The sequence below is a fragment of the Neolamprologus multifasciatus genome, chromosome 7 (assembly GCF_963576455.1).
Source record: "Neolamprologus multifasciatus chromosome 7, fNeoMul1.2, whole genome shotgun sequence".
Classification (NCBI taxonomy): domain Eukaryota; kingdom Metazoa; phylum Chordata; class Actinopteri; order Cichliformes; family Cichlidae; genus Neolamprologus; species Neolamprologus multifasciatus.
The window spans coordinates 24,088,759-24,115,183 of NC_140445.1; the positions used below are offsets into that span (position 1 = coordinate 24,088,759).

General features: G+C 41.1%; 2 protein-coding genes across 2 annotated transcripts in view; one reads left to right on the top strand and one right to left on the bottom strand.

The window, feature by feature from the left end:
* Window positions 1–2,180: 2,180 nt before the first annotated feature.
* Window positions 2,181–17,869, top strand: gdnfa (glial cell derived neurotrophic factor a). The gene is made up of 3 exons (XM_085165114.1): window positions 2,181–12,740; window positions 13,593–13,826; window positions 16,427–17,869. Exons 2-3 carry the CDS (start codon window positions 13,619–13,621, stop codon window positions 16,990–16,992), a joined length of 774 nt encoding a protein of 257 aa, XP_085021240.1. The 5' UTR covers window positions 2,181–12,740; window positions 13,593–13,618; the 3' UTR covers window positions 16,993–17,869.
* Window positions 17,828–26,425, bottom strand: part of wdr70 (WD repeat domain 70) — a 47,246-nt gene continuing 38,648 nt past the window's right edge. Inside the window, exons 16-18 of the mRNA XM_085165113.1 lie at window positions 25,735–25,851; window positions 23,429–23,591; window positions 17,828–21,885 (exon numbers count right to left, since the gene is read on the bottom strand). Coding sequence (XP_085021239.1) covers window positions 21,801–21,885; window positions 23,429–23,591; window positions 25,735–25,851 — 365 coding nt within the window. The 3' untranslated portion in view covers window positions 17,828–21,800. The remainder of the gene's footprint in view (window positions 21,886–23,428; window positions 23,592–25,734; window positions 25,852–26,425) is intronic.

A 26,425-nucleotide genomic window follows, 5' to 3' on the forward strand; every position in this document is an offset into this window, starting at 1 on the left:
CTATACGTATAAGCATGTATACGTTTATCTGTCTGTCATCCATTAAAGAGGCTGTCGTTCATCCATAGTGTTCTCAGCTGTTTCAGCGTGTCAGCGGCGTTGCTCGTGATTCCGCGCACAAACCCGCACATGCCAATTGTTAGTAACACTAGCCGATGCAGCATCCTAACCTGCAGTGAGATCACCTGTCACAGGTCAAAGAGACAGCTGTAGCGCTTTCAGATTTGGGCTTAAGCTGATAAAGTGTCTTGGAATGGGAGCGATGTGCGATACGATGCCAGATTATCTTGTTTCAGTCATGATAAAGTTCACAAGTTGTCATGTGTCCCACAAACCTTCGATCTTTTTATCACGCTTACTAACAGACTGTTCACGATGCGTCAAAATGAGTCCATGCTGTGTTTTACGAACTTGACTTTTTCAAAGCTGGATGACAGGCAAACCCGTGCCCAGAGCCATTCAGCATGTGACACCTGAAGCATGACCTGTGAACTCAAGGATAAGCCTGCTGCTACTCCAGCTATTGGGTAGACTCGAAGCTACTAATGAAAAGAGTTTGAACTTTTCTCTCATCCTTAGATTACTCACCGTCTTGTATGATCCAACCCATTTTTGGCCTTGAAGCTCGAGACCTTCGTAAATAATACCAAATAAACCCGACTGTCATATTCTGATTCCTATTCTTGTAACAATGCATTATCACTCCAGATCTTTGAGCCAAACTCTGTCGATCAGTGTTTTCCAGTTGGTTACAACATACTCTTTAGTTCATAGGGTTGCTGATGCTAACAGACTCAATAAACTAATCCGCAATGTTGTGGGGATGGAGTTGAACTCTCTTAGGGTGGTGACAGAGAGGCGAATGTTGTCCAAGATAAAAACAATGTTGGATAATTCCTCCCACCCACTTCATGACATGCTGGCTAGCCACAGGAGAACGTTCAGTGAGAGACTGAGATTGCCAAAAAGCACCACTGAACGACACATGAAATCATTCCTGCCTGTGGCCATCTCCCTGTACAACTCATCCACCTAACACACTGTATACTGCAATAGCTACACCTTTTTTGCACATGCTCTTCTTTCTGTTTCAGATATTTATTAGTAAGTGACTTACATGTATGTATATATTGTATATATTGTGCTACTTGTTACTTCTTGTATTGTCTGTTTTGTTACTGTTTGAACTGGAGCACTGCAACTAACATAATTTCTCCTTGGGATCAATAAAGTATTCTGATTCTGATATTTAGTAGTACTTTACGTCTGATTCAGTCCAGGATCCAAAGATCCATACATGCAGCCCATAGCTATTACTAATTTATTTAACCTTGGAAGGACGTTGACACTGCAAGTCTTCTTTCCCATAACCTCTACACCCAAGTGATCTGATTAGATTATCATGGCATTATATTCACTTGTCTCTCTGTATGCTCCATTTAGTTTGTTACTGGAAGCCACTTGTTATGAAGCAAAGTTCAAGGTTGCTGCCACATTTCGCTCATTTTTCATATCATCACAAGAATAACAACAGTGAGTAACAGCGTGTGCTAATTCTCCTCATCGTTGCGTCTGTTAGGTGTTAAAGTGGTAATGTAATGTAATAGTAGCAGAATATAAAGGACCGGGAAATGCCACATCCTGTTTAGCATGATCCTGAGTCATATTTTTTAGGTCTGGAAAGGTTCACCTCCTTTTTGCCAACATGTGTCCTTAATGGATTTCGACTGCCTGGCAGCACCAGGAGTTTATACGTGTTCACATGGGTGGTCCAGTTAAAATCTGAACTTCTAACATTTGCAGTGTGAGAGCCTCGTTAAGTGAAGGTGTGCATCTGGGTGTAGTTTTCTACTTTCAGTATTGAAATGACCCAATTGTGTTATGGGACAATTTGTGATTAAAAAAAAAAAGTTATCTACCTATTGATGCATATAATGGGAAGTCACTCAGAATCATTTGCTGACAAAGTGTATTATATAGTTCAGAAGTGGTAAACCTGTAAATGCAGAAGGAGTCTGCATGTATTTGCAGAATATGCAGTTAAATGTACAAAAAAAGGCAACATTTAACTATGTATGATTCTTTTCAGAATCAGAAGCAGTTAGAACATCAGCAGGGTGGCCCACTGACTGATCTGTTTGATCGTGTTATGGCTTTGTTACTGTGCATATGTTTTTATATGTTAAAATATTTTTTCTGTTGAGTTGATTTTAAATACACTCACTGGCTACTTCGCTCCATTAGTTAAACCTTGCCATTACCATATTGGGATGATCATGTGTAATTACAAAAATAGGAATGAGAATATGAAGGTCAGGCTTATTTGGTAATCACTAAAGTGTTTAACTTCAAGGCCAAGAATGGGGTGGATCATACACGGCAGTGAGTCATCTAAGGATGAGAGAAAACTTCAAACTCTTTTCATTACTTGCCTTGTCATAAAGCAGCGTGTTGGCTCATTTTAACGCATTGTGAGCAGTGTGTTTAAAAAAAGAGTGATAAAAGATGAGTCTCCTTCGGAGCTGGCTTAATTCTTCATGGCATAGATTCAACAAGGTGCTGGAAGCATCTTTCAGAAGATGGGTACGTGCATGGTCATAAAGGTATGGACATGGTCAGCCACAATACTCAGGTAGGCTGTGGCATTTAGTTGCTACTAAGCGACCCAAAGTGTCTCAAGAAAATATCCCCCACACTCTTTCATGTTGCGTACACCAAGTTCCAAAACTGCTATCTGAGTTTTTCAGCAGAAACAGGTAACATGTTTCCAGTCTTCTGTTGTCCAATAATGGTGAGCCTGGGTGAACTACAGCTTCAGATTTCTGTTCTTAGCTGACAGGAGTGGCACCTGGTGTGGTCTTCTGCTGTTGTAACTCATCTGCTTCAAGTTACCGTTGCCTTCGTATCATATCTAAGCAATCTAACCATTTTCCTTCAACCTCTGGCATCAACAAGGCATTTTCACTCAGAGAAATCCTTCCATGCATCTTAACTGTGCTAAGTAGCATACATAAAGCATACATGTTAAAAATGACAATAACAATCAATAGAACTACATTCTATTGATTGTTATGGGTCTTTGATATGGGTCTTTGTGATGGTTTCTGAGTTGTGGTGTGGGACCTATGTGGCTAGCTTGTTCGGGCACATCCTGCAGGTTCTTGATTGGTTTGGGATCTGGGGAGTTTGGATGCTAGGTCAGTGCAATGGGCTCTCCGATGTGTTCCCTGAGGTGTTACTTAGTAGTTTTTGCTGTGTGGTGTGGTGCATTATCCTGCTGGGGAAGTGCGGTAACATCAGGAAAAAATTTGTTTGAAAGTGCCAATGTAGCAGCCACAGAATGAATTCCAGGATGTAAGGTTTTGCAGTTATTCACGTCATCTATCTCCTAACCATCATCCCTGTTTTTAATGTTATGGCTGCTGATGGTGGACAAGATTTCGCTCTTGTGCTTTAGTTTCGAGCAGTTTTCAAGCTGACGGTGCTGCGTGATTTACATCAAAGTGATCATGTGGTTGTGCTGCTGTGATCAACTGTCTCGTCTGCCTAGAGAGACATAATATCCTTGAGGTTTTACTGACAGGGAGCATGATACGTGTGTGTTAGTGTCTGTGCCTCACTGTATGCCTGTGTGTCGGTGTGTGTTCACTGTGAATGTGTGCAGTTACACAGGCCCGTATGTATGAGTGTGAATGTGTGACACAGAGTATTTATGTAAGTGGCTGACATATAAATACATCAAGGGGAACACACAGCTGTCTAGTGCCATGTTTCCTGGGGTTTAGTACCTTGAAATGGACTGTGGGAATGTTTCTGTTGGGTCTCTTAGTCCTCAGTTTCTTTTAGCAAACTTGATTGTTAGTTCAAGTGTCTACCAGACTGTTGTCTGTTACTTAGTGCACAGCAGTAAGGGAACTACAGACGTAGCAACTCCCACTGCACAGCCGCCGGATGGCTGCGGTGAAAGGGACCTGTTCTGATCTCAACACATACCAGGCTGGATTAGAACAGGGAACCAGAGCAGATACAGGATCTGACTCTCTCTGGTATCATTCTCTAACCCTGCTGCCACTTCCCAAAGACATCTTCAACACTTCCTCCTCCAATTAGTGTGACCTTGTTTCATTCAGATACGTCTGTGGGTCTCGTGTAAGTCAAGAACAAGTTGCATGCAGCACACTTTTAGCACAGCGGCCAAAGGAGTGGACACGGAGGCCTGAGGTTATAAACAAAATAGCTCAGTTCGAATCTGTAAACTGATACAGACACATTAAACAAATGGACAACAAGCAATGTAATAGTGTCCCTTCCCCGGGGAGCTTTATGTTTGCTCAGTGGTTGTGATCAACACTTAGCCTGCCCTGTTTATTTAGTAATGTAGTCGGAGGAGGCTCCGGCGGACGCTCTTTGAATACTAAAAACCGTAAAGCCAGCATAGAGTCTGACACCGTGCCACCTTGGGGAGGACTGCTAGTATTCCACACGTCCCCTCTTCGAAGAGGGGCGCCACCGACAGCTGCCGAAAGTCAGGGGTCAAAGTCATGCCAGGTAAATATCAGCAGTCAGGATTACAGCAAGAAAGGAGGATGATCGAGGGCAGAAATGAAAGAGCTGAGAAACTCTATCAGCCTAACTGAGACATCCTTGCTGCCCCATATGTTTGCACATATGGCAGATCGTACAATACATAATACACACAGTTCTTTCTCCTTTCTGCATTTGTAGCAAAGACAGCTGAATGCAGATGCTCCTGGCGAGTTTCATTGGTTTGGGTCCTAGCCAAGAAGTGCATCTATGTACCCCATCTGTCCAGCCTTGACTCGCAGAAAAAAATAGAGTAGGTGGTTAAAGATTTGTGGGATGCAGTGTTGTAAATGCTTACACATCAACAACTTTCACTGCTCTCTGCTGCACTCTAAGGACCTAGACTTAATTGTTTATGTCATGGCTCAATAAATTCCCTCTTACTGGATTCTTGTGTGGCCGTGGCCAGACTATTTAGCTGAATATTTAGCTATAAAAATAAAAAAAAAGGTCTAACAGGACATGCGGGTTTTTAAATGGCTCCTCATTTAGTAACTGTGTCTGAGAGATTTAACCTTCCTTACTTCCTCCCTTCTATTTATAACCGTGTCATAGGCCTGCTTGCACTTTGATAGTACCAAGTGATCTCATTTACACACACACATACACACTCATGCTAGCACATATTTTTGCATGCATACAATCTATCTGTGAACGATGCCAACAAATACTCGTACAATGTTTGAGCAATGAGTGAAACAGATGGAAATACTGCGCTGAGTGTCACAAAGGCTGGGTATTTGGCGGGGGGCCATATCAGAATTGTAGCATGTCCTAATGGATAAGCTAAAAGCCATGCGAATCCCTCCATATCTGCCCTGACTACCTGCTCCCTGTCTCTCTGTCTCTGTGCCAAGGGTGACCGGGCCTCTGTGCCCGCTGACAGATAAGCTTACTCTGGCAGATAACTGGCACTTCTGCACACTACATTCGGAATACAGATCAACACAAGAGCCCGAAGTACAACGATATCCAGTCTGAGCTAATGTGCAAGGGGTGGCGACAGTAAAAGGGAACATAAGAAATTTGTACTCTTGCAGTAATGAATTGCAGAAAGTTCTGTTACAAATCAGATTTTTCTGCATAAACACGGAATTCAAACGCAAGCTAAAGTTGGTCATTTTGGTCACCTACTCTGCAGCCTGTCTTTCTTAAACACATTGTTTGTTTCAGGGTATATTTCCCTGCTTGCAGTGCATCAATAAAAAAAAAAAGGGAAAAAAAGCTGTAATTGAGTCTCTGGGGTAGCTGCCAAATACTGATGTTCATCCTGGCAAAGTGTTCTCATGAACCCAATAATAAATTTCATCTGTCAAACATGCACTAAAAACATAAATTTGTCTAAAACACAGTGAGTTAGGCGCTATTTTAACATTATTTGTTTTAACTTCATGCTTGTAATGATCAGTGTTAAACACCCTTCTTCTCATTTTTTTATTATTCACATTAATTTAAGGGAGATCTTTATCATTAGAGTTTATCAACAGTTTGACATAATATTTCAAACTACGGGACACCCATGAAGAGCTTTCTAGGCTAGTATGCAGTTTGGACACTTAATCCTTCTTTTAATCTGCAGAAGTGAAAAGAAGTGACTCGTGAATGCTGTTCTTCTAGGCAGAGCTACAAAAAAAGCCCTTAAAGAAAAATATTAAGATGTGCTAAAGAGCAGATTTTTGCACAGAGGAAGAGCTGCCCTGGTGTTTAATGGGCATTATGTAATGGAGGTATCCACTGAGGACTTGTCACAGGTCTGTACTGTAGAGAAGATATTGTATCTGTCTTCTTGCTGAGTTGTGCTTAATGATCCTCCATTTGCTTAAGCAAAGCAGAAAAGCGCAGTCCACTTACCACTTGTTGTTGAATCATGAACTCTGACCTTAACTAAGGGTGACAAATATGCAAACGACTAAGAAATCAGGAAGGGAGCAAACCGCTTTTCACAACACTGTACGTACAGTATACCTGCCATAGATTGTGAGGTTAAAAAACCTAAATGCAGACTCAGGGCTCAAAGTGAAAACAGGAGAGCTTTATTTTAAAGATGATAGCTCCAGTCCAAAAACAGCAACAAGCAAAGGGGAATCCAAATATTAGTTTTCCAAAAACCAGCAGACTGGTAAGAGGACTGCAGACCAGCAGACAAGCTGACAGAGGCTACAATGAAGACAGAACTTTTTATACAATGAGGGCAATCAGGGAATCAGGCACAAGAGGGTAACAAGACACTGGTGTAGACAATAAGAACAATCAGACAGGGTAGGAAGAAAAACGGAACACCAGAGACACATAAATATCAAAGTAAAGCATGACATGAATAATTACTGAATTCTAAAACTATAAACAGTAACTAGAACTAAAAGACATCCAGTACTAACGTCTCTGGAAACTGACTAAATCAAACAGAGCACCTGAAAATAAGAAAACCAAAACACCAAAAGAAACAAAGGAAACCTGAAGAGAAACTCAGGAATCTGCTACATGCACAAAGCTCCAGGATCATGACAATACCTGTTCATTACAGTGCACCTTGTGTACCTGTTACATTCCTCTGAAAAAGAGTTGAGCATTCAATGATTTTGATCTGTTTTTGCTCCAACCCCAAAAAAAGAGTTCCTGCTGCTTTTTCTGGAAAACACCAGAGCACTGATATTGTCATATTTTATTCCCATAACTCTTATTTTGAAGTTATGAACCATGGCAAATCTAATTATGCTCTCTTGGTACTAAATAGTCTAAGGTTCATTTCTCAAACTAAGCCTTACATTGACAAAGGTCAAATACTGACCTCATCGTGAATATATTAGGGTGGATCAAACAAAGCATTAACCTGCTGCCTAAAGTAAATCCTTAAATAAGACTGTTAACTGAGTAAAATGTGTTTAACTGTTTTGTCCCAGTGCACAATGTGTTTTAATTATTTAGAAGTTTAGTTGGAAACAGAGCCACAGGTATCCCATTTTGGCTGCATGAGGCACGCAACAATGGCTCATAAAGTCAAGAGGCAGGAAACATGAACAGGACTATGAACAGGTTGCAAGTTGTTTGACATTTCCTTTTTTTTTTTCAATAATTTCAGCCATTTAAATCTAATAAGTCATCGGTGGATACAGATGACGAGAAGACAGGATACCGAAAGACAGAAAGAAAAGCCGATTAGCCACATGTGACATTTGTTTCATATTATTATTATTATTATTATTTTACAGTTTGTCGCTAAACTGAAGCAGACGCCGTGATGTGGTTTTGTTTATGTGAGCTTTGTTAGATGCTCTTATAAACTCTGTGGGGACTCGTGGGTATTTTCCATCTGAGGTCCCGTCGAGTGCGGCGTGGAGACGTGACATCAAACATTAATGCGCTCATTCTGTCGGTGTCACAAATAATGAAAGAGGCTTTTCTGTGTGAGTGACGACGCTCTTCCTCACACCCCATGTGGTGGTGATTCGTTGAGCTTACTCACGTTTCGTCTCCTAACAAATTAATATTTATTATAGTCACTGAGGCATTCAGCTCGGGGGATTTTTGACACCCAACAGACAGCGCAGCACTCTCACATAAAGGAACTCTCTAAGATGGGTCTATTTTCAGTGACCATTATCTTCACAGCTCCGTCTGTGTGAGGCAGAGGAGGGTCACAGAGGACTCCTTTGGTGACATGAGTGACAATATCAATAAACAATACAGTCTCTGTCTGTCATATCTCTGAGTAGGCCGTGTCCTACACTAGCCTGCAATGTCACACGCAGTGACGTGTAAAAGTATCTCCTAAGAGATCTGCTGCATACACCAAGTGTGTGGCAGGAAGCACAGCATACGTCACAGTGCCGGACACATCAGGGCGCTCATGTTGAAGAGTATCTTTGCATTAATACAGTCGTGGTAAAGAGAAGGTGTGGCCTCTGTCAGTTTTAGGATCTTACATATCAGGCAATCATAAATTTAGGTCAACTGAACCCGACTTGAACAACAACACATGGCTTTTTTCGGTTGTCATTATTTCACAAATAGTACTCAAAAATGCAGAAAGTGTGTCAAAAACACCCCAATCAGGGTCACTAATTGTTTTCTGTATGACTTTATCAGTCACTCACATCATTGTGGAGCAATTTTGGCCTATTCTACTTCACGGGATTGCTTCAGATCATTGAGGTTTGCAGGTATTTGTTTATGCAAAGCTCTCTGCCACAAAGGTCCTGCAGCATTTCAGTCGGCTTGAGGTCTGAACTTTATCTGGGCCATTGTGTCACCTTGACTCTTTTCTATTTCAGACTATTATAGTATTGTTGCTGTGCTTTGGATCATTGTCCTGTTTTATGACCCAGTTTCAGCCATACACCAAGGACTTCATGGCTGTTTTGAGGACTGCAAGGGTCCCCGGTCCTGTGGCTGCAAAACAAGCCCACATCATCACCCGTCAACTATTGTGCTTGACAGTTAATTTGAGGTGTTTGTGCCGATATGCTGTGTTTGATTTTTGCCAAATGTGACACTGTACATTATGTCCAAACATCTCCACTGTGGGCTCATCAGTCTTGTTCCAGAAGATGCAATTTTATAAAGTTCCAAAACATTTGTTTTTATAGAGGTACTCACACTTGCTGATGATCAGTTAATCAAATACATTTGATTAGCAGCACATGGATGACACTTGACACTTGCCCTCCTCATTCCTATGGAAGTAGTAAAGGTCTACTTAATTTTTCACACAGTGCTTGTGCATTTTGGCTTGATTGCTGTTAAATAAATAATGACATGGTGTTACACGGCATGTGTCGTACTTCCTACTGATATAGAAACATTAGAAATGAGAATGTACTTAATTTAATGATGACTGTAAGCTGGTGGTTTTAATATCCTAAGTGACCATTTTTAATGTTGTTGAAATATATTTTCTAGCTGACACCATGTTGATAAATCATTTGGTGTATAGTATAAAATCTCCATCTCAGTTTCCCGTTACATGTGATGACATCTGCACCATTTCTTGTTCTGTTCGACCAGTAATCAAACAGATGGGTATTATATCTTATTATATCTTATTATATTATATTTTTGCTTGTGGACAGTAGACTTTGTCGTCCTGACCTATCTCTCTCTCTCTAACCCTTTTAGGCATACGTAACTGACCAAATCTAATGATTAAATATGGACTTAATAATTGCTCATAAAAATTATACACAGAGGTTGAATAATCTGCTCTGTCAGTTTCAACTCAAAAAAATGCAGTTGAATAATTTTTCCATGCAATGCAAACTCCACAAAGAAAGACTCTCTGCTGCCTGTGACCTTCCTGCTGTGAGGGGCAAGTGCTAACCATGCACCATGACGCCGGCCATGCAGCCACCCACTGTGTGGAGTTTGCATGTTCTCCCTGTGCTTGAATGGGGTATCTCAGGGTACTTCGGCTTGCTCCCACAATCCAAAGACATGCATGTTAGGATAACTGGTGACTCTGTGTGTATCGCCTCTAATGTGCTAGCCCTGCGATAGACTGGCAACCTGTCGAGGCTGTACACCAACTACCTGTGACAGCTGGGATAGGCTCCAGCATCCCCCACTCCAAACCTTAATTGAATAAGTGGTTAAGAGGATGGATGGATGGATGGATGACCGACTCAATTTTTAAGGTACAAGTGGACCCTGGACATGCATGTAGTAGTAGTTGTAGTAGTTGTAGACAGTGTAGTAGCCATTTGTAAGGGTGTGGTAGATAAATAAAAAAAGATCAAAACATGTAATTAATCTAATAATCATATGTTATTCAGTAATTGCTTCTCTAACAAATATGAGATAATATGTAGTGTAATTGTTTTTTCCCCCAACTTCCTTCCCTAAACTGAACGTGCATGTCTAGCAAGTGGCTCTGCTTTTAGGTGACTCAGTCTTTTATTGTAATCTGCTCAAAGCGAGTTCACATTACATCCGTACATTTGAGCCTGTTTACATAAGCACCGACTGTCTCTCATTCATTTTCTACACCTGCTTGTTCCTGTTTTGATCAGTGTGAACAATTAGGCAGGAAAACATCACAGAGTGACATTTTTTGACAGTCTGATTTTTTCCATTGACCTTAAAAAAAATGTTATTCAGTTTTATTTCACAGATGAGCAGATTTGTGTGATTGTGTTACATTGTCAAATGTGAACATAAGCATCAGCTAGCATGGAAAGCTTAAATATGGAGTCTTAAAGTATGTTTGGAATTTCTTCATTTGTGGCCCATGTGTTCCTTTATGCAGAAAAAAGCCATTTTTGAAGAGATCATAACATTAAAACATTAAAGAACCACACGTGAGAGACTTGCCCTTCTATAAAATAATTAAGAGCTCCAATATGACTCACTATAAAACTGTAAACAAAAATAACATGTGAATTGAGAAGATTGTATGATGACAAATGAACGTTCACAGCTGTCATTTAATACAATGAAACCATGTGAGAACATGACAGAGAGGAATCCATACAATGAAGATTTGGCTCAGTACCATACAGACACTTTAGAATTGGGCAGGGCGCACAGAAATGCTTGAAAGAAAGCATGTATCAACAAGAAGTTTCAGACCAGGAGCAAACAAATATAAGCCTTAATACCTCTGAGAAGCAGACAGGTCAGCGTGGATTCGAAGTGACAGCGCTAGATTTTCTTCCCTTTGTTGAACAGCCATTAGCAGCATTTCACGTGTTAAATTAAAACCAGAGCGCTTCTTGGAAGTGTGTTTAGCTGCATTTGGAGCGGGTCTCTCCTGGCGCACGAACACAAAATTACTTTAATTCTTGAAGGGCTGGGTTACTGATGGAATTCAGTTTTGCGTTAGATAAAAGGCAAGTGAAGCTTGTAAATCATGAGAGGAGATGGAAAGGCTTTCTCGGGTGCCATATCTTAAATAGTGCAGCGTCCTTTCTTTGTGGTCTGCGTGGTGTTGGCCTGAGCTCACCTGGATATAAAACCGCATATTGAATGACAAAATGCTCCAATTTGTTAACCTGTGAATGTAATTTCTGTGTAACAAGTTTTGAAGTTCGAGAAATTGCGAATAGGTGCATGGGCTAAGTGTCTGCTGGTATTCACAATTTAGTTCTAGTAAATAACAAGTGAGATAGTAACCTCACATTTGAGACGTGCTGTAGCCGTGAGACGGAACTTGACGCCGAGGCGCACAGAGTGAGGAGATCAGGTTAGAAACATGGATCGCAACAGAACATCTCCAAATCGCATTCCGCTTACTGAAATCTAACCCGGGGACATCAGGATGTGTGACATAATCCCCAAGACATCTGAAAACCGCGCTCCTCCAAACACGGCTCCAGGGGTGGTTTGGAGAGATATGTGGACCACTGTTTGCTCTTGCAGGGATCTATAAAAGAGGGGCGGACACCAACTGCCCCCAAACGTCAGAGCGCACTTAACTATAAATCTCTCCAAACTGCTCTATGCGCCCGGCGCGTTGTTATGCGCAAACATCTGTCGTGCCTCAGTCCAATATGAAGACAATGCGTGTGGACACCCTTCGAGCTTCATAGACACCAGCTGACCTGGAGAATATGGAGAATAAATACCGCCGGGCTTCTTGTTTACATTGACGAGATTTGTATAAAATGTTGGCGATTGTGACATTTTAACGCAGTTTCTGGATATGAGAGGTTCTTGACTGTTATATCAAAAGTCGGACTACACGATCGGGCACTCTGGCAAACATATTGCGCACTTTCTAGCGCCGTGCTCGTGTGCTGGAGACACTGATGTCTTCATTGGACTCCTTTCAGTTGGAGATGGTGGCTCTCTCTCGGATTTCCAACGTGGAAACGTAGCATCCAATTAATCAGCGGCAGCAACTGTACCCCCAAGGCGCAGTGGCACTTGGTCCGCTCTGTTCAGCACCTACCTTTGGACTCTGAAGTGTGAAAAGGCGCGTGGATGGTCGGTGTGCTGAGTCCGAATATGAAAAACATAGCTGGTGCGTTACTGCAGCCTTTTTTCTCCCGCTTGGACACAAACTGAAATTGAACTCGCTTGAAGCACATTTTCGTGCTGGGGTTGTTGAAATGATTCACGCAGCGGAATCAGCTGGGAACATCAAATGAGTGCCGTTTTCTGTTTGGATTTTTACCACTAAAAGCCGAGCTAGTTTCAGGTCTGCATGGGCCATATTTAAGGTAAGTAAGTCTTTTTTTATTTTCTCATTTCAGAGTGTCACACCAAATACTGCCTATAGTTTCGGATTGTCTGTGCGCATTTAGATAAAAAACAAATAGTGACTGTGAACGACGGGACTTTCACACGTATAAAGACAGTAGAACTTTTGTATTGTATGTCTGAGCCAGTATTTATCTATGCATAACTGTTTAGTTTTTGCTGCAGACTCAACATGCCATTAGACAGAGTCACGTAAGCTTTGGGGTTCGCCATCTGGCCAACTCACACTACTATTTAGGCAATCGTTGCCAAAATGCTTCGATGCGTGCTTTAAGCAGCGCATTTTTTTCCCTGTGAGGCGCACCCTCCCAGTCTCTCACAAGTAGTAAGAGCTTGGCTGATTTTAACGCAGCGTGAATAAATACAACCAATCTGCCATCAGTAGCTTTCTATTTAATCACGCATTTAAAACAGTACTTTTACGCACAGATTTGCGCATTCTTGCATTGTTATTTTTAGCTTTCATTTGTGGTCTTTTGTGGATTTTTGCTCTTTTACGGTACAATATGCTCATTTATTTTGTTTTAAAAAATGTGAATCAACATTTTCTGGCAGCTTCACTCTGATATTCACGTTCACGGCACATGCACAGAAAAAAAAAACTGAGGATCAAAGCTGCTTGACATGATGACACAGTTATTAATAAAGAATGAGTCAGGGTAGGTCTGGCCACAACAGTAGTGTTTCAAACACTTTGCTGACTTCATTACAAACTAGAGGAGGCTCACATTCACTCTGCCCATTTGTATACCCATCAGTTTGTTTTGATTTAAAATAAAATATTATCTTGTATTTTTTTGTTTTGTTTGCAGCTTTCTTCATAGGAACTGAGTCTAAGATGAAGTTATGGGATGTTTTGGCCATGTGTTTGTTGCTCCTGAGCTCTGTTGCTACAAGGCCTCTCTACCAAAACACTCAGCCAGCCAAGAGGACTTATTTCCCCAGCAGCTATAGTGATTCTGTGCCCTTGCCTTCTTTGGAGGACGAAGCGCCATCGTTTGAGCGTGAAGACCACCAACTGCAGGAGATCTCAAAGGAGAATCAGTGTAAGTATGTTTTTGTAAGATGTGTAGTCTGTCTTGAATTTGTAATTATGGCTGTATGGGTGTCACATAAGAGATGTACTGTTTGTCCAAGGTAATGTCAATGTAATAATATGCAATTAACCATTATATAATCCAGGCATATTACCCCATTGATTTGATGCATATGTAATTTTGGTCTTCCTTGACTAATTACACTTGGGAAACAGCACACGCAGTGATAAGCGAGGCAATATGCTGAGCCCACAGTGGAGAGTCCCATATTGATAAGGCTGTCAGACAGGCAAGTTATCAGATGGAAGATCTTAATTTGCGTTTTATTGGCGCTTTAGGTTGCATCATACGGATGTCAAAACAATCCAGCAGGAAGAATAAGAGTGTGAGCAGCTCCAATCCCAAACATGGGGTCATTTTCAACACTACCCCCTTCTCCCTTTGTTTATATTCACCTCTGCCTCTCTGCGGTTTAGAGACCCGTAACCTTTACCCATCTGCCAAAGCTCAGAAATTATGGTGTGGTTTAGAGAACAGGGGCCAGGTCATGAGGATTTTCGACAGACAACACCGGAAAGTTTGAAGCACCGACTGAGAGTTCTGTGTTTATGCTCATTTTAACAGCGACAGTGGGCAGGAATTTATTTTGTTTGGATCAATGTGACACTGTAACATCTTCACGCAGACGTGAAACACGGCCAAGAACTAGATAAGGAATGGAACATTCGGACAAGTGTTTGTCCTGCCACCTCATATTTTGTTTGGGCCGGGGTTACATCACTGATCTGCTGTGCAACCCAGGTACATTAACTATGTTCAGATACTGTAAGCAACAATCGAGATCCAAAGAGGGAATGGGTCTTTTTGGTTTGTAAAAATAAAAAGCTTATTTCTTTTTCATTTAAGTTCTAGAAGCTGCAGACACCAGAAAATCAGCGGTTAGATCTGATCTTATTGTTGTGTTCAGTGATTTTTAAAAAGCAAACTTCTTAACTGTTAACTCTGTAAAACTCCAGCACGGTTTGCACAGCGAATCCCCCCATTTGTTGCTGCTAGTCTAGTCGATTAGCAGGTGTAAACTGTAGCCACCCTGCCTGTCATCTGAGATGCTGGGGTTTGTCTAAATCAAAGGGTAGGTGTGTCTAAATAGATTGGCCCTAGCTCACCTGATATATTAGATTTGTGGCTCAACAGGCTCTGAAGCTCAGGCAGATCAGATGGCCTGCGCTCTGCCAGACAAATAGGTAAAAGAGGAGCGATAGGAGATACTGCAGTTTAAAGGCTGTTACACACCACACTACCTGCCAGACATCACACGCTGCCGGCCTAACCTCTTGGTGACACACCCACGCTGACTTGAGCTCTTCATTTGAGAGCAATATGTCTTCATTATCTTTATGCACACTTCACTGTTTCTGGAGCTGCAGGCACTCAACTAGGAGAGACGTTACTCTGTAATAGAATCAACATGTAACAGTGCAGCATCCAAGCCTTTCAGTCAGTCCTCATCACTCCTCGCAGCAGATGGCAGAGAGCTGTGCTGGTGCATGTTTTCAGTTTTGAGCAGACTGCAATCTGCCTCATCTGAATGAGTCAAAGCATATGATTTCCTCTTATTCGGCCTTTGAAGTCTAGGCGTTCTAAAATTACATCCGTCCGAGATTTAAATGCATCTCTAGGTGGTGTAATTGTCCTGTGCCTACTGTATCAATACAGTCAGTTCCTGTGTGAAAGCCTGCTGGATTAACTTAAGCTGTAGAGTTAACCTTTAACGACTCAGGGTTGCATGGCAGCGGGGTAACCGCATTATTTATCCGAGGTCAAGTCTGCATTTGCATGCCTATATTTTTTTCCTCCCATCTCTGACTGAAAAAAACCTGAAAATGAAATTGACAACAACCTCTGACCTTCAGCCTCCAACTCATCACACAGCAGCCATCATGGAAGAGGTTAAAACAGGGCACCTGTAAACCTACGTCTGAACTGCTCTGGACTGGGCTGCTCTGCATTCCTCCACTCAAGACTTCTTCTTGAGCGTCTGAGCAGCACATATGCCAGTATTTCTGTGCATTGTCTAAAAAAACAGTCTACATTCGGATAGCGTTGTGTTATTTTTTCACATCTGAAAATTCGAATATTGTACTTCCTGCACATAGTTAGATGACAATAGAGATACTATTTTCATATGTCTATTACTATTTAGGGCTAATGCCTGAACAGTTTGTTGGCAAGCACCTTTTTGGAGGTGCCAGCAGGCAAAGTTTGGATTGGACTGTCTCATTCTAAAATGATGAGATTGTAAGTAAGATAATGTCTTACTTACAGTAAATGTGTGCATGTCTGTGTGTGTGTGTCTTTTTGTTAGTTGTGCAATGTTTTAAATGTCATGTACTATCACTGTGGTTGATGTGTTCCTATTCCCACAACGATCTATCAAATTTTATCTTATCTGCTCATGCAGTCTTTCAAAACAGTAAATTATTAATTACAATATAGTTGATGATCGTAGAGCTGACATGTCAGAAAACTGTTTAGTGTCAGCGGGAGCCTGGATATGAGCTTTTTAAAAGCAGCTTTATAAGCAGATCTCTCTTTTCTGTATCTTCCAGATGACATTGGAGGTCCCTATCCAGATCAGTTTGATGACGTAATGGATTTTATTGAGGCTACCATTGGCAGACTCCGGAGATCTTCGGAAACCAGCGGTGGTTCCAGGGGAAAGAAGGAGCAGAGAAAGAGAGGAGCGGCAAACACAGGAGGCGCGAGAGAGGAGGGGAGAGGACACGGCGACAGGAGGCGGAATAAGGGCCGAGGGGGGAGTAGAAATGGCAAAAGAGGACGAGGTGAGAAAGGGAAGGAGAAAGAGAGTATATCTGTGCAGACGCGGGGGTGCTTGCTAAAGGAAGTCCACCTCAATGTGACGGATTTGGGGCTGGGGTACCAGACTAAAGAGGAGCTGATCTTCCGGTACTGTAGCGGCCCCTGTATTGAGGCAGAGACCAACTACGACAAGATCCTGAACAACCTCACGCACAACAAAAAGCTGGACAAGGATACACCCTCTCGCACCTGCTGCCGGCCGATCGCGTTTGACGACGACCTGTCTTTTCTGGATGACAATGTGGTGTATCACACGCTGAAGAAGCATTCTGCCCGGAAGTGTGGGTGTGTTTAAAGAAGTCACATGAGCAGCATGTAGCAGACTAAGGATATCCTTTACAAGCTCGTGCTGGAGAGGGACATGTGTACACAAGGTCAAATTGGGAGTGTTTGTCTCCTTTTTGTTGTTGTTGTTTTTGTCAGTGGTCATCAAAGGAGGAGCAGGTAGGTGTACTGAGACCGCCTGAAAGACACTGGAACAGCCGCTTGAAAGGAAACTGTGCGTTTATCCGATACTCGACTGTTCAAACACGTGCAAAACAAAATGTATCAGGTGTGCACCAGTTTGCAGAAGATTAAATACTGTTACACTTTCAGATTTGCCAACTGTGCTATCTAAAAAGGGTGAGAGTAGAAGAAACATCAGTTGTTTTGTTTTTTCCACAGCTGGCTCTTTAGACTGTAGATGAATCCAGAGATTTGACGAGCTTCAGTTGCAATCGAAACACTTCCAGCCTGAATGTTGGCATTTACATTCAGAGCCAAGGAACCCCATCGGAGTTAAGCAAAGACTTTTTTTCTTTTTTTGTGCAACACATCTACATTAAACCCAACCTATATGCATACATATAGTATATACGTGTGTCAGAGGTATATTTATTAAGATGGAATTAACTTATTGTTATTTATTTCAATCCATTTTATTAAAACAAAATGTCTTTTTTTAATTTATTTAAAGCTTTGTTTGTCCTGGATAATGCCAAAGTAGAGCATTTTCTCAAGTAAAACCATGCAAGCTGACTCAGACCTGTTAAAACACTCCCACGATCCCAAAGCTTATTTATGTCACTTAGATTCCAGGCTTTCTCAAGCAGATCCAAATGATCATTGTTAGCCGTTAAGGAAGGATAGAGAAGCAGAGGAGGGGACCAATAGAAGATTTCTTTTTTTTTTTTTTAATAGAGCTGATCTGTTGTTGCATTTTGAGTAGTTCACCTCGTTATCGCTAATGTGACCACACTAAGACAGGGAGAAAACGTCACCCGGGTACAGCCTCCCATTCAAAGCATCCTTTAAGAACACTATGTTTACGCGGAAGCAAATAATTCTTTGCTGCTGTTTGTTTATAAAGTGTGTGTGTTGTTTTTTTAAAATCAACAATCCAGGACAGACTCGGCGTCACTCCAGCCATAAGCCATAACGACTTTTAATTTCAATCTGCAGTCGACACGAGAGCGGTGTGGTCTCGCGAGGATCTGCAGGTGCCTTTGACGATCCATCCTTTGAGTCACACAGTACAGAAGCTGCTATTTCTGCCTGTCAGCGCGCGTTACCTGAAACCTCGCCCTGGCCTCGCACCAAATCTGAGCAAAAGGCTTTGCAGCGATAACCGTCCCGGTAGGCTTTAAAGTTCACGGGGCTGGCCGTGTTTCTGTCTGAGCTGTGACAGACAGGACTTTTTTTTTTATCCTCAAAGGGGATTTGAAAGTGATCCTCTAACATGAGTCTTAACCAAATATCCCCACCGGCAAAGGCAGTTTAAGGAAGATCTAGCTGCTGTAGTGGATGTCATCACACAACTGATATGAATATTTCAAAGGACTCAACAAAGGAGTATGTTTTGGAATTACTGAGCAAATGATTGGTCGGCTCAGTGGGTTTTTTCGGTGTAATAACCCGTCCAGCCACCTGTCCCCAAAGTTTAGGAAGAAATATACATTAAGGAAAGGAGACTCTTTAAAAAGCGCATTTGTTTGCCCTGTTAAGGGGGTAGTTTTAAGTGGAACAAAGAGAGCCCTCGAGTAGGTCTTGATGTTAACACGGATTAGGGACCAAGGTATCTGTGCCCACCCATCAGCAAGCAGGCCAGCTTTACTGTGTAATCCCCCCACACAGAACAAATCCAATGCATCAAGCTGAATTTAGGCCAAATGCTACACAGACAGGGAAAAAAGTCTAGCTTTTATCACAGCATACCTCATCAGTTGGATCATCTTCCCCTTTAACAACTGATTCGTGCATAAGCCTTCCCAGATGGGAATGTGGAGGCTTCCCAGAAGCCTCCAGAGCACCTCGCTACTCTTCCACACCATACATTAAAGAGTGTGAACTGCGGCCACTCGTCTCATCGGTGATTAGTACCCCAGTTTTGATGCAAAAGTGTAAAGATGCGAAGGAATCCTCAGTGTTAATTTTAGAAGAAAATGACTACATTTGTTATCACTCCGCTATCACCTCTGTGGAAAAGAAAAAACAAACTGTCATGTCGTCTCACTTGTTGTGTGTTACAGAACCAAAGCTCTGGGCAAACTTTATTTTTGTACAATATTCATTTTATAACTTTTTACAGAATTAAACTTGTTTCTATTAAATGAAAATGTCTCCTGGTATTGTGCCATGTACGACAATGATCCACCGGTGGCAGATGGTTCTAATTTGCAGGGTAATGTTCACACAGGCATCAAGCAAAATTGAGGGTGAAAAATTTGGGTTAAATGGGGGGAAATGCGAGGATGGTTTGAGAGATGGCCTCCGCAGTGTGGCATCCCCCTTCTGCTCTGAATTCTTGAACGGGAGCCCTGGGGTCGTACAGTAAACAAAAGCCAGCAGAAAAGTGCCACCGACTGTATATCAAGCTGCTCGAGTCTGTTTCCATTGTGCAGAGAAGATATGTAAATGGCAATGAGAAGGTGGCAGAGGTACAGATAGTGAGTCATGACACAGACGCAAGGAGTGCACACAATGTATACCTGATGGCACCTTCTAATCCCTTTGCTCGGCCTGGTTAATGTGAACCTAAATGGACAACTGGTTAGTTGCTGTTTAACAAACCTGAAGGTCACCTCTTTACCTCTAAGTGCAGAAAAGAGGTTGTCTTCAGTCTCATTGCTTAAGCAGAAAGATGCTCCAATGAAAACGAGGTCTGTGAAATATTTGAATTGACCAGGAATATAAATAGAGATTTATCCCCCCAGATATTCACTAATGGTACTGTAATTAAAAACATGTTTGAATTTGAGAGCGAGTTTAGTCTTTTATAGGCCTATAAAAGGTTCTACCTTTAGACCTACACAGAGCTTCTCCTTTTCACGTGCCAGACGCTTTTTCACACAGTGACGGACTGATCCACCGTCCCATTTGAATCAAACTGCAATCACTCCCCACCTCCCGCTGCTGGCTGAGGACTCTGCTCTTGAAGAGCTTGACGTCAGCCTCTCCCCACGAAGCCAGTATCCTCTCTAGATGCTTTTAAATACATCACTCACTGTTTCAGTCCATCCATGTTTCTTCAGTTTCATTTCATGGCCACAGGATGCTTGCCAGGACACACAGAGACATTTTATTTGTCTTCTTATAATTTTAGTTAGGACACATTGCTCTACATATATAACCCTTTCTAAGCCGCTTGGTAAAAAGATGAACCAAAAGCCAGATCTGGATAAAAAAGGTGTAGTATTAGTTTACAGTTTTTGACATTCACTCATTCATTTTATTATCCAATTCAGGGTCTTAGAGGTTGGGGCTGAAGTCTATCCCAGCTGCCATAGGTTGCGAGGCTGGGCACACCGTGGACAGCTCGCGTATTGCGGGGCTCCTGTTTGTCATTATGCAGGCTAATCTTGTTACAAACTAGATACATTTGAAAGCCAGTGCGTTGTAGGCAGGCGATGCATTCCAGAGAGATGCACAGTACACAGAACACAAACATGGCTTTCATTAACTCTGTATGTTGTGGTTTCTCTCTGTCAGTTGAAGGATTTTAGACACTACCCAGGTCAATCAAAGGATTGCTAAAGAAAAGAAAAAGGTATGAATGCACAGGGAAACAGGACCTCCGTGAAACACAATGAAATTAAGGAATCCGACTGTAGAAGTTCATCATTCACCTTGACAACAGCTGTTTGAGAAAGACTCAGCTCAGCGCTGGAAATGAAATGTGTACGTGGGACATACTGAGTAAACTTCCATATACTGCGTTTAACATGTGGTTGGATACTGCTGAAATTTACCTTTTCAACATAACGATGGTTTACATAATAAACATTGCTGTGCTTGCAATTATGTTTTTTGTAAGAAACCAGTGAAAACAGGTTTGGAGTTTTTTTTGGTTTTAAAGCATAAGACTGTGTGCTGTGTATTTTACATTCATAGCCGCACAGAAAAGGTATCTGGCAAAGATCTCCCTTTAATCAGCTCTTAAAACCATTTCACTTTGGATAAAATATAAAATTTGACATTTGGATGCAAGTCTTTTATTAAGGTGTTAGGCGGGATTGAGGGTGTAAAAAAATGTTAAATTAGAATAAACATGATTTGATAAAGTTTTGTCACAACCCACCAAAAAAGTACATCTGTAGAAACATTAAAGCCTTTAATACGTCTCAAAGTAAATTTGGATGGATTTTTTTTTGTACTTCTTAGTAATTTACTTTGTACAAAGTGGCAAACTGTTCTTTGTAATGACAAACAGCTCTAGACCGCAAAATCTGGAGGCGATTTACGAGGCATTAGCAAACGCTGGAGATGTGGGGTGAGAGGACAATAGGAGCGATGAAAATAAAGTACATACAATCTAAACAGACGTAAAAAGCCAAGCTTTTCCACTGTTTATGAAGTTTATGAATTGCAGTGAGAGGAACATAAGCCTAAAGAAAATGATATTTATGATAAAATCCTTTCTGATTTATGGGTTTCCCCTTAACACAGAAGAGTGCACATATATACACATAAAGGCTTCACAGCGTTGTCAGGGGGGCAGATACTGTACCAATTTAGGAACATAATTGATGCTCCTTTGCTAAGTTCTCAATAATAATTCTGTCTTGCGACTAATTGCCCACCCTGTCAGCTGTCCTGTATAAAATAAACTGACACTGAAGTCTCTCAGATTTTGCGTTTTTTCCATTCTGGCTCTTGGTCGGGCTCCTCATCCTCTGATTCCTCTGCAAACACGGGCTCTGGCTGGGTCCTAAAGGGATTAACAAAGAGAAATGATTTAACTGCTTCTTTAAACGTCTTCAGAGCAAAACAATGAAACGTACAATAAAATGTAGTGCACTCCAGTGCACTACATTTTTAGTGCACTGGAGTTTTATTCTATATAGAAGAAACATGGCTTACTGAAATTTAGGCCGTAAACTGAAACTTTCCAGATGAAAAGTTTCACAACACTAAAACATTAAACTAACCTGAAATGTTTTGAATGACTTTTAAAGCAGAGTCTATTTAGCAACTGTCACTCCTGTGATCTGTTGGCCAGAGTCTCTGCAAGTTTATGATTATGACAAATGACTAACTGATCGCGTCAGCGCACGTGATTTAAAAATAAAATAAAATAAAAAATAACTCCTGTGACGACTTTGGCTCGTTGAGTACCTGGAACGTCAGCCTTTGTGACTTTTTAGTAAAAATTTCTTCTGTGTTCTAAGAAATGAAGGTAAAGTCGTGCAAAAAATGTCCAAAAAACTGAAACATTCATGCACAAAGTATACAACTATCTTCGCAGACCGCCATAAAAAAAGGCACTGGCATGTCGTTGTGCACCCCTGAGCAACAGGACAAGTTTATCACGGCCAACTCGGCAGCTTTATTAAGTAGCATCCAGACTGCGCAGGTGTGTGAAGATAAATACACACAGTTGGAGGGATTTTGCAGTTTACCTCAGAGAATAATCTAAAATTCTTAGACCAAAGAACACTCTGACAAGAATGAAAATAAAAGTTTATTTGAAGGTGAGCATCAGATTTAAAAAATACACATGAATGTCTGGTGACGTTGGGACCAGGTAGATTTTCTCCTAAAACATAATTCCATTAAATGCTGTCAGATTTCTGATTATTCCCATTTTGTTTTAAACAATGTGCTTTACTTTCAAAAACAAGAACATTTTAAGTTACACTGAGCTATGGTGTGTGCATACTATTGAGTCATTTTTTTCTTTGTTGTTGTGTATTTTAATGCAAAAGCTCTTCACTCTGAGTGCTTGTTTTTGGACCTTTCAAATAAACATGCATAATTGCAACAAAAAAAAATCTACAGCTGCTTGCAACACCTCTAAGCATTAACTGAATGTTTAAACCCACAGAGAGCTGTAACGGTGAAAAGTAGCCCACTGTGTGAGCAGCCAGGCTAACGTACTTCATCTGATTTACCTACTACACTGTGTATCACTAGGATACTAAATTTAACTCGAGCTTGTTTGCCTGCAGTCTGAAAGACAGACTGTTTGATTTGGCTCAGATTTGTTCCACGCTTACATAGCTGTCGGATCCTGATAGTGATCTAAAACTGTCTGTTGCTCTCTGCTCTGCAGTTTCGAGTGCGTGAAACAGTACAGCTTTTTAAACATTTAAACCGGTAAGAAGAAACCTACCTGTGTGACACCTCGCAGTACCAAAAAGCAGACACACTCATCTTACACTGTCTGATAATGAGAGAGGGTGGGTGGGTGAGCAGGACAGAAACCGTCACATGGACACAGTGTGTGAATTATTCATGCATTTTTCTCTTACTCTGTGTATGCTGGAGCAATCCAATAAGGGTTCTCTGATGCTTCCTTGGCATGACGCAGGATGGCCTCTCGCGGGTTACTGTCGTCCGTTTTATCTAATGCGATGTTCTTCACAATGAATGACGACAACGTGCCGCCGTGAGCTGCGACTCTGCCTCCTCGACCTGTCAGTGCACACAGTTAGTGGATTAGATCCAGCTGAGACTCATAGACATACAAAACTACGTGTAAATTACTGAAACTGTACATCTTCTAAGAGTTCAGCGAATCCTAATCATCAGTAAAGTGTTACTTTGAATAGTTGGCAGTAAATCAGCATGTCCGTGCAAACGCAGCAATCCACCTCAACCAAAACCAGTCTCTAGGCCTGTGTTACTGGGGCCTCATTCACTTAACCCCACCTTAATAGACAGGAACATGAGCTGACATCATCATAATGGGCAAACAGCAGATGTAAGGCTATGATGAGTGTCCTTTTGTCACCAGTGGATTTGAGACCTCTTAACTAGCTAATGAGCTGAAGTTCTGAAAACCGGGATTTTACATTTTTCAACTTCGGCGACTTCCCAGTGCGTCACAGGAACATCCCAGATGTGTGAGATTTATTTACTCATATTGATGTACTACATATTAATCTATAGTACAATATGAGATGTTGGAAAGTGATGAAATTTGTGGGTTAGGTAATTAATTTTTGGCATCAGTGGGAAAAAATGCGTAACCTTTCTCGATACTTAAATTCATGTGATCTGAGAGGAAACTAGACTTCCAAACCTCCACTTAGCTTTGTTTTCAGGTTTAAGAAAATCTAGTTTGTGACATGAGGCTTTAAGAGAGAGGATGTTCCAGTTGGCTGTTTAAAAATATAGATGTGACTCTCTTACTACTTTAAAACATAATGGGAACATTATGCTTTCTTCAATTATCGGGTTGTCACATATTTAATTTTTAGTCCCTCCACAAAGCAGCGCATACAAGCTCAGCTCTTTGCTGCAGCATCCGTATGCAGTTGGCTGGATTTGACTGCACTTAATGGAACTTTTGGGGGGGAAAACTTCCTGCTTTCCAGAGAGGACATCTTAAAGGATCAAGGGTATGATACACACACATGCATGCATACTTAAAACATGTAGGGATTTCCTGCTGAAGCTGGGCCATAGGTTTGTTTGGGGATTGAGAGGCACCTCTTTCCATTGCTTGTAAGCATCTGGCCAACCACCAAATGTTACCTTGCAGTTATCCAAAGTCATTTTTCACAAAAAACAAACAATATAAAGTTCGTCTGTAATCTAAAAACCCAGGACCTGCTATCAAACATCCCACCTTTTCATGAAGTGGATCCTCATTTTGATTCGCAGACTGTTCAGTTTAGACTTGTGTCTTTTTCTCAACCTTATTGACACTTTTATTCGTTTCATTTATTTTATACACACACACACACACACATATACATATATACATACATATATATATATGATATATATATATATATACACACACACACACACACACACATATATATATTATTATTATTTTTATTTTTTTTTCTATTTGCTATCTTTGTGTTTACTATTTATAAGCCTCTATAAGAGTTAAACGACTTATATACTATTTGGTATATATTGAAAAACAATTATTTCCTTGAATCCAAAACATTTGATTGGCCTCATGTGCAGCATAAGGTAGACCTGTTGTGATTGGCCTAAACTTCCAAATGGCTTAAACATGTCTTTTGAACTTAAAAAAAAATCCCCACTGTGGAACCATTACATTGTTGCAAAGACATTGTGCTGAGGGATTAAGTGAAAAAACAGTGGTAGTGAAGAGACGGTGAGTCAGCTGGATACTGTGATACAGGAAACACTGTCTGGCCCTTTGCCATATTGAAACACGGCTCACAACGGTACCTATTATTATTTTTAGGTGTAGTATTTTGTAGAAGTGTGTTAAAAGGCGTCTTTAAAAAATATGAGGCAAGAGTAAATCTCTGAGAGACTGTTACAGCTCGACATCAGCTGGATTGCATAATATCGAGCATACCAACAATTACGGGTTTGCACATCTGCCTTGCACCAAATCTTGTAGGTGTCCAGTTACGAACAGGACTCACATCCAAAACAAAAACAGCCGCTGAATGGCAGCCAAACCTGATTAATCTAATCTTGTTTAACATCACTTTTCATATCACCTTTGGTCCTTTCGTTTTCTTCTTGTTCACTTAACTTTTTGGTTTTTGCATTACTAATTTTAAAAACAGACAACAACAAAAAAAAAAAAAAAAAAGAAAAGAAGAAAAGAGCATGTTACCTGGTCCAGACACCGGAGGCTCGGGTTTGTGGGACTTCTTTGGATCAAGTCTGTCCTTCTCCAGCTGTTTGCGTGTACTGCGCTGTCGGGCCTCTCTGAACATGGGTAAGGCATGAGCTGGAGGCGCACAGAGTAAACAAGGACAATCAGTTGCTTAGGTAACTAAGACCAACACAACACTGCCACACAAATAAGCAGTCAAGGCACCGAGGAAATTGTCCTTAAAAAGTACAGACAGAAATAGAAACAGAAAGAAAATGAACACATTTCACGATTTCACCTACTGCACTGTTGGCATTAGATACACAGCACACATGCAAAAACAGGCACTTGCACACAAATTATTTCCTTAGATCTAAAATCTACTTTATCGCCAAACCAGCATATCAGCTGTTCTCTGAGCCAGGATAATGTTGAATATACAGGTTTTTCATGTCGCCTATGTTAACTGATAAAACAATCACCAGAGTTTGTCAAATATCTTCACAGATCTGGAGAACACAGTGTGCAAATATGTCACTAGCTGCATTTAAATACATTTTTGGATAGATTTGTGGGGGGTTTTGGTGAACAAATGGACTCAGAAGGACACCAGGTGCACAGATGGTGACCACATGTTCAACTTTACTGACTTACACGCTTGATTTTTGAGCTAAATACAAATGTCTGACACCATTAGTTATGTACAAGT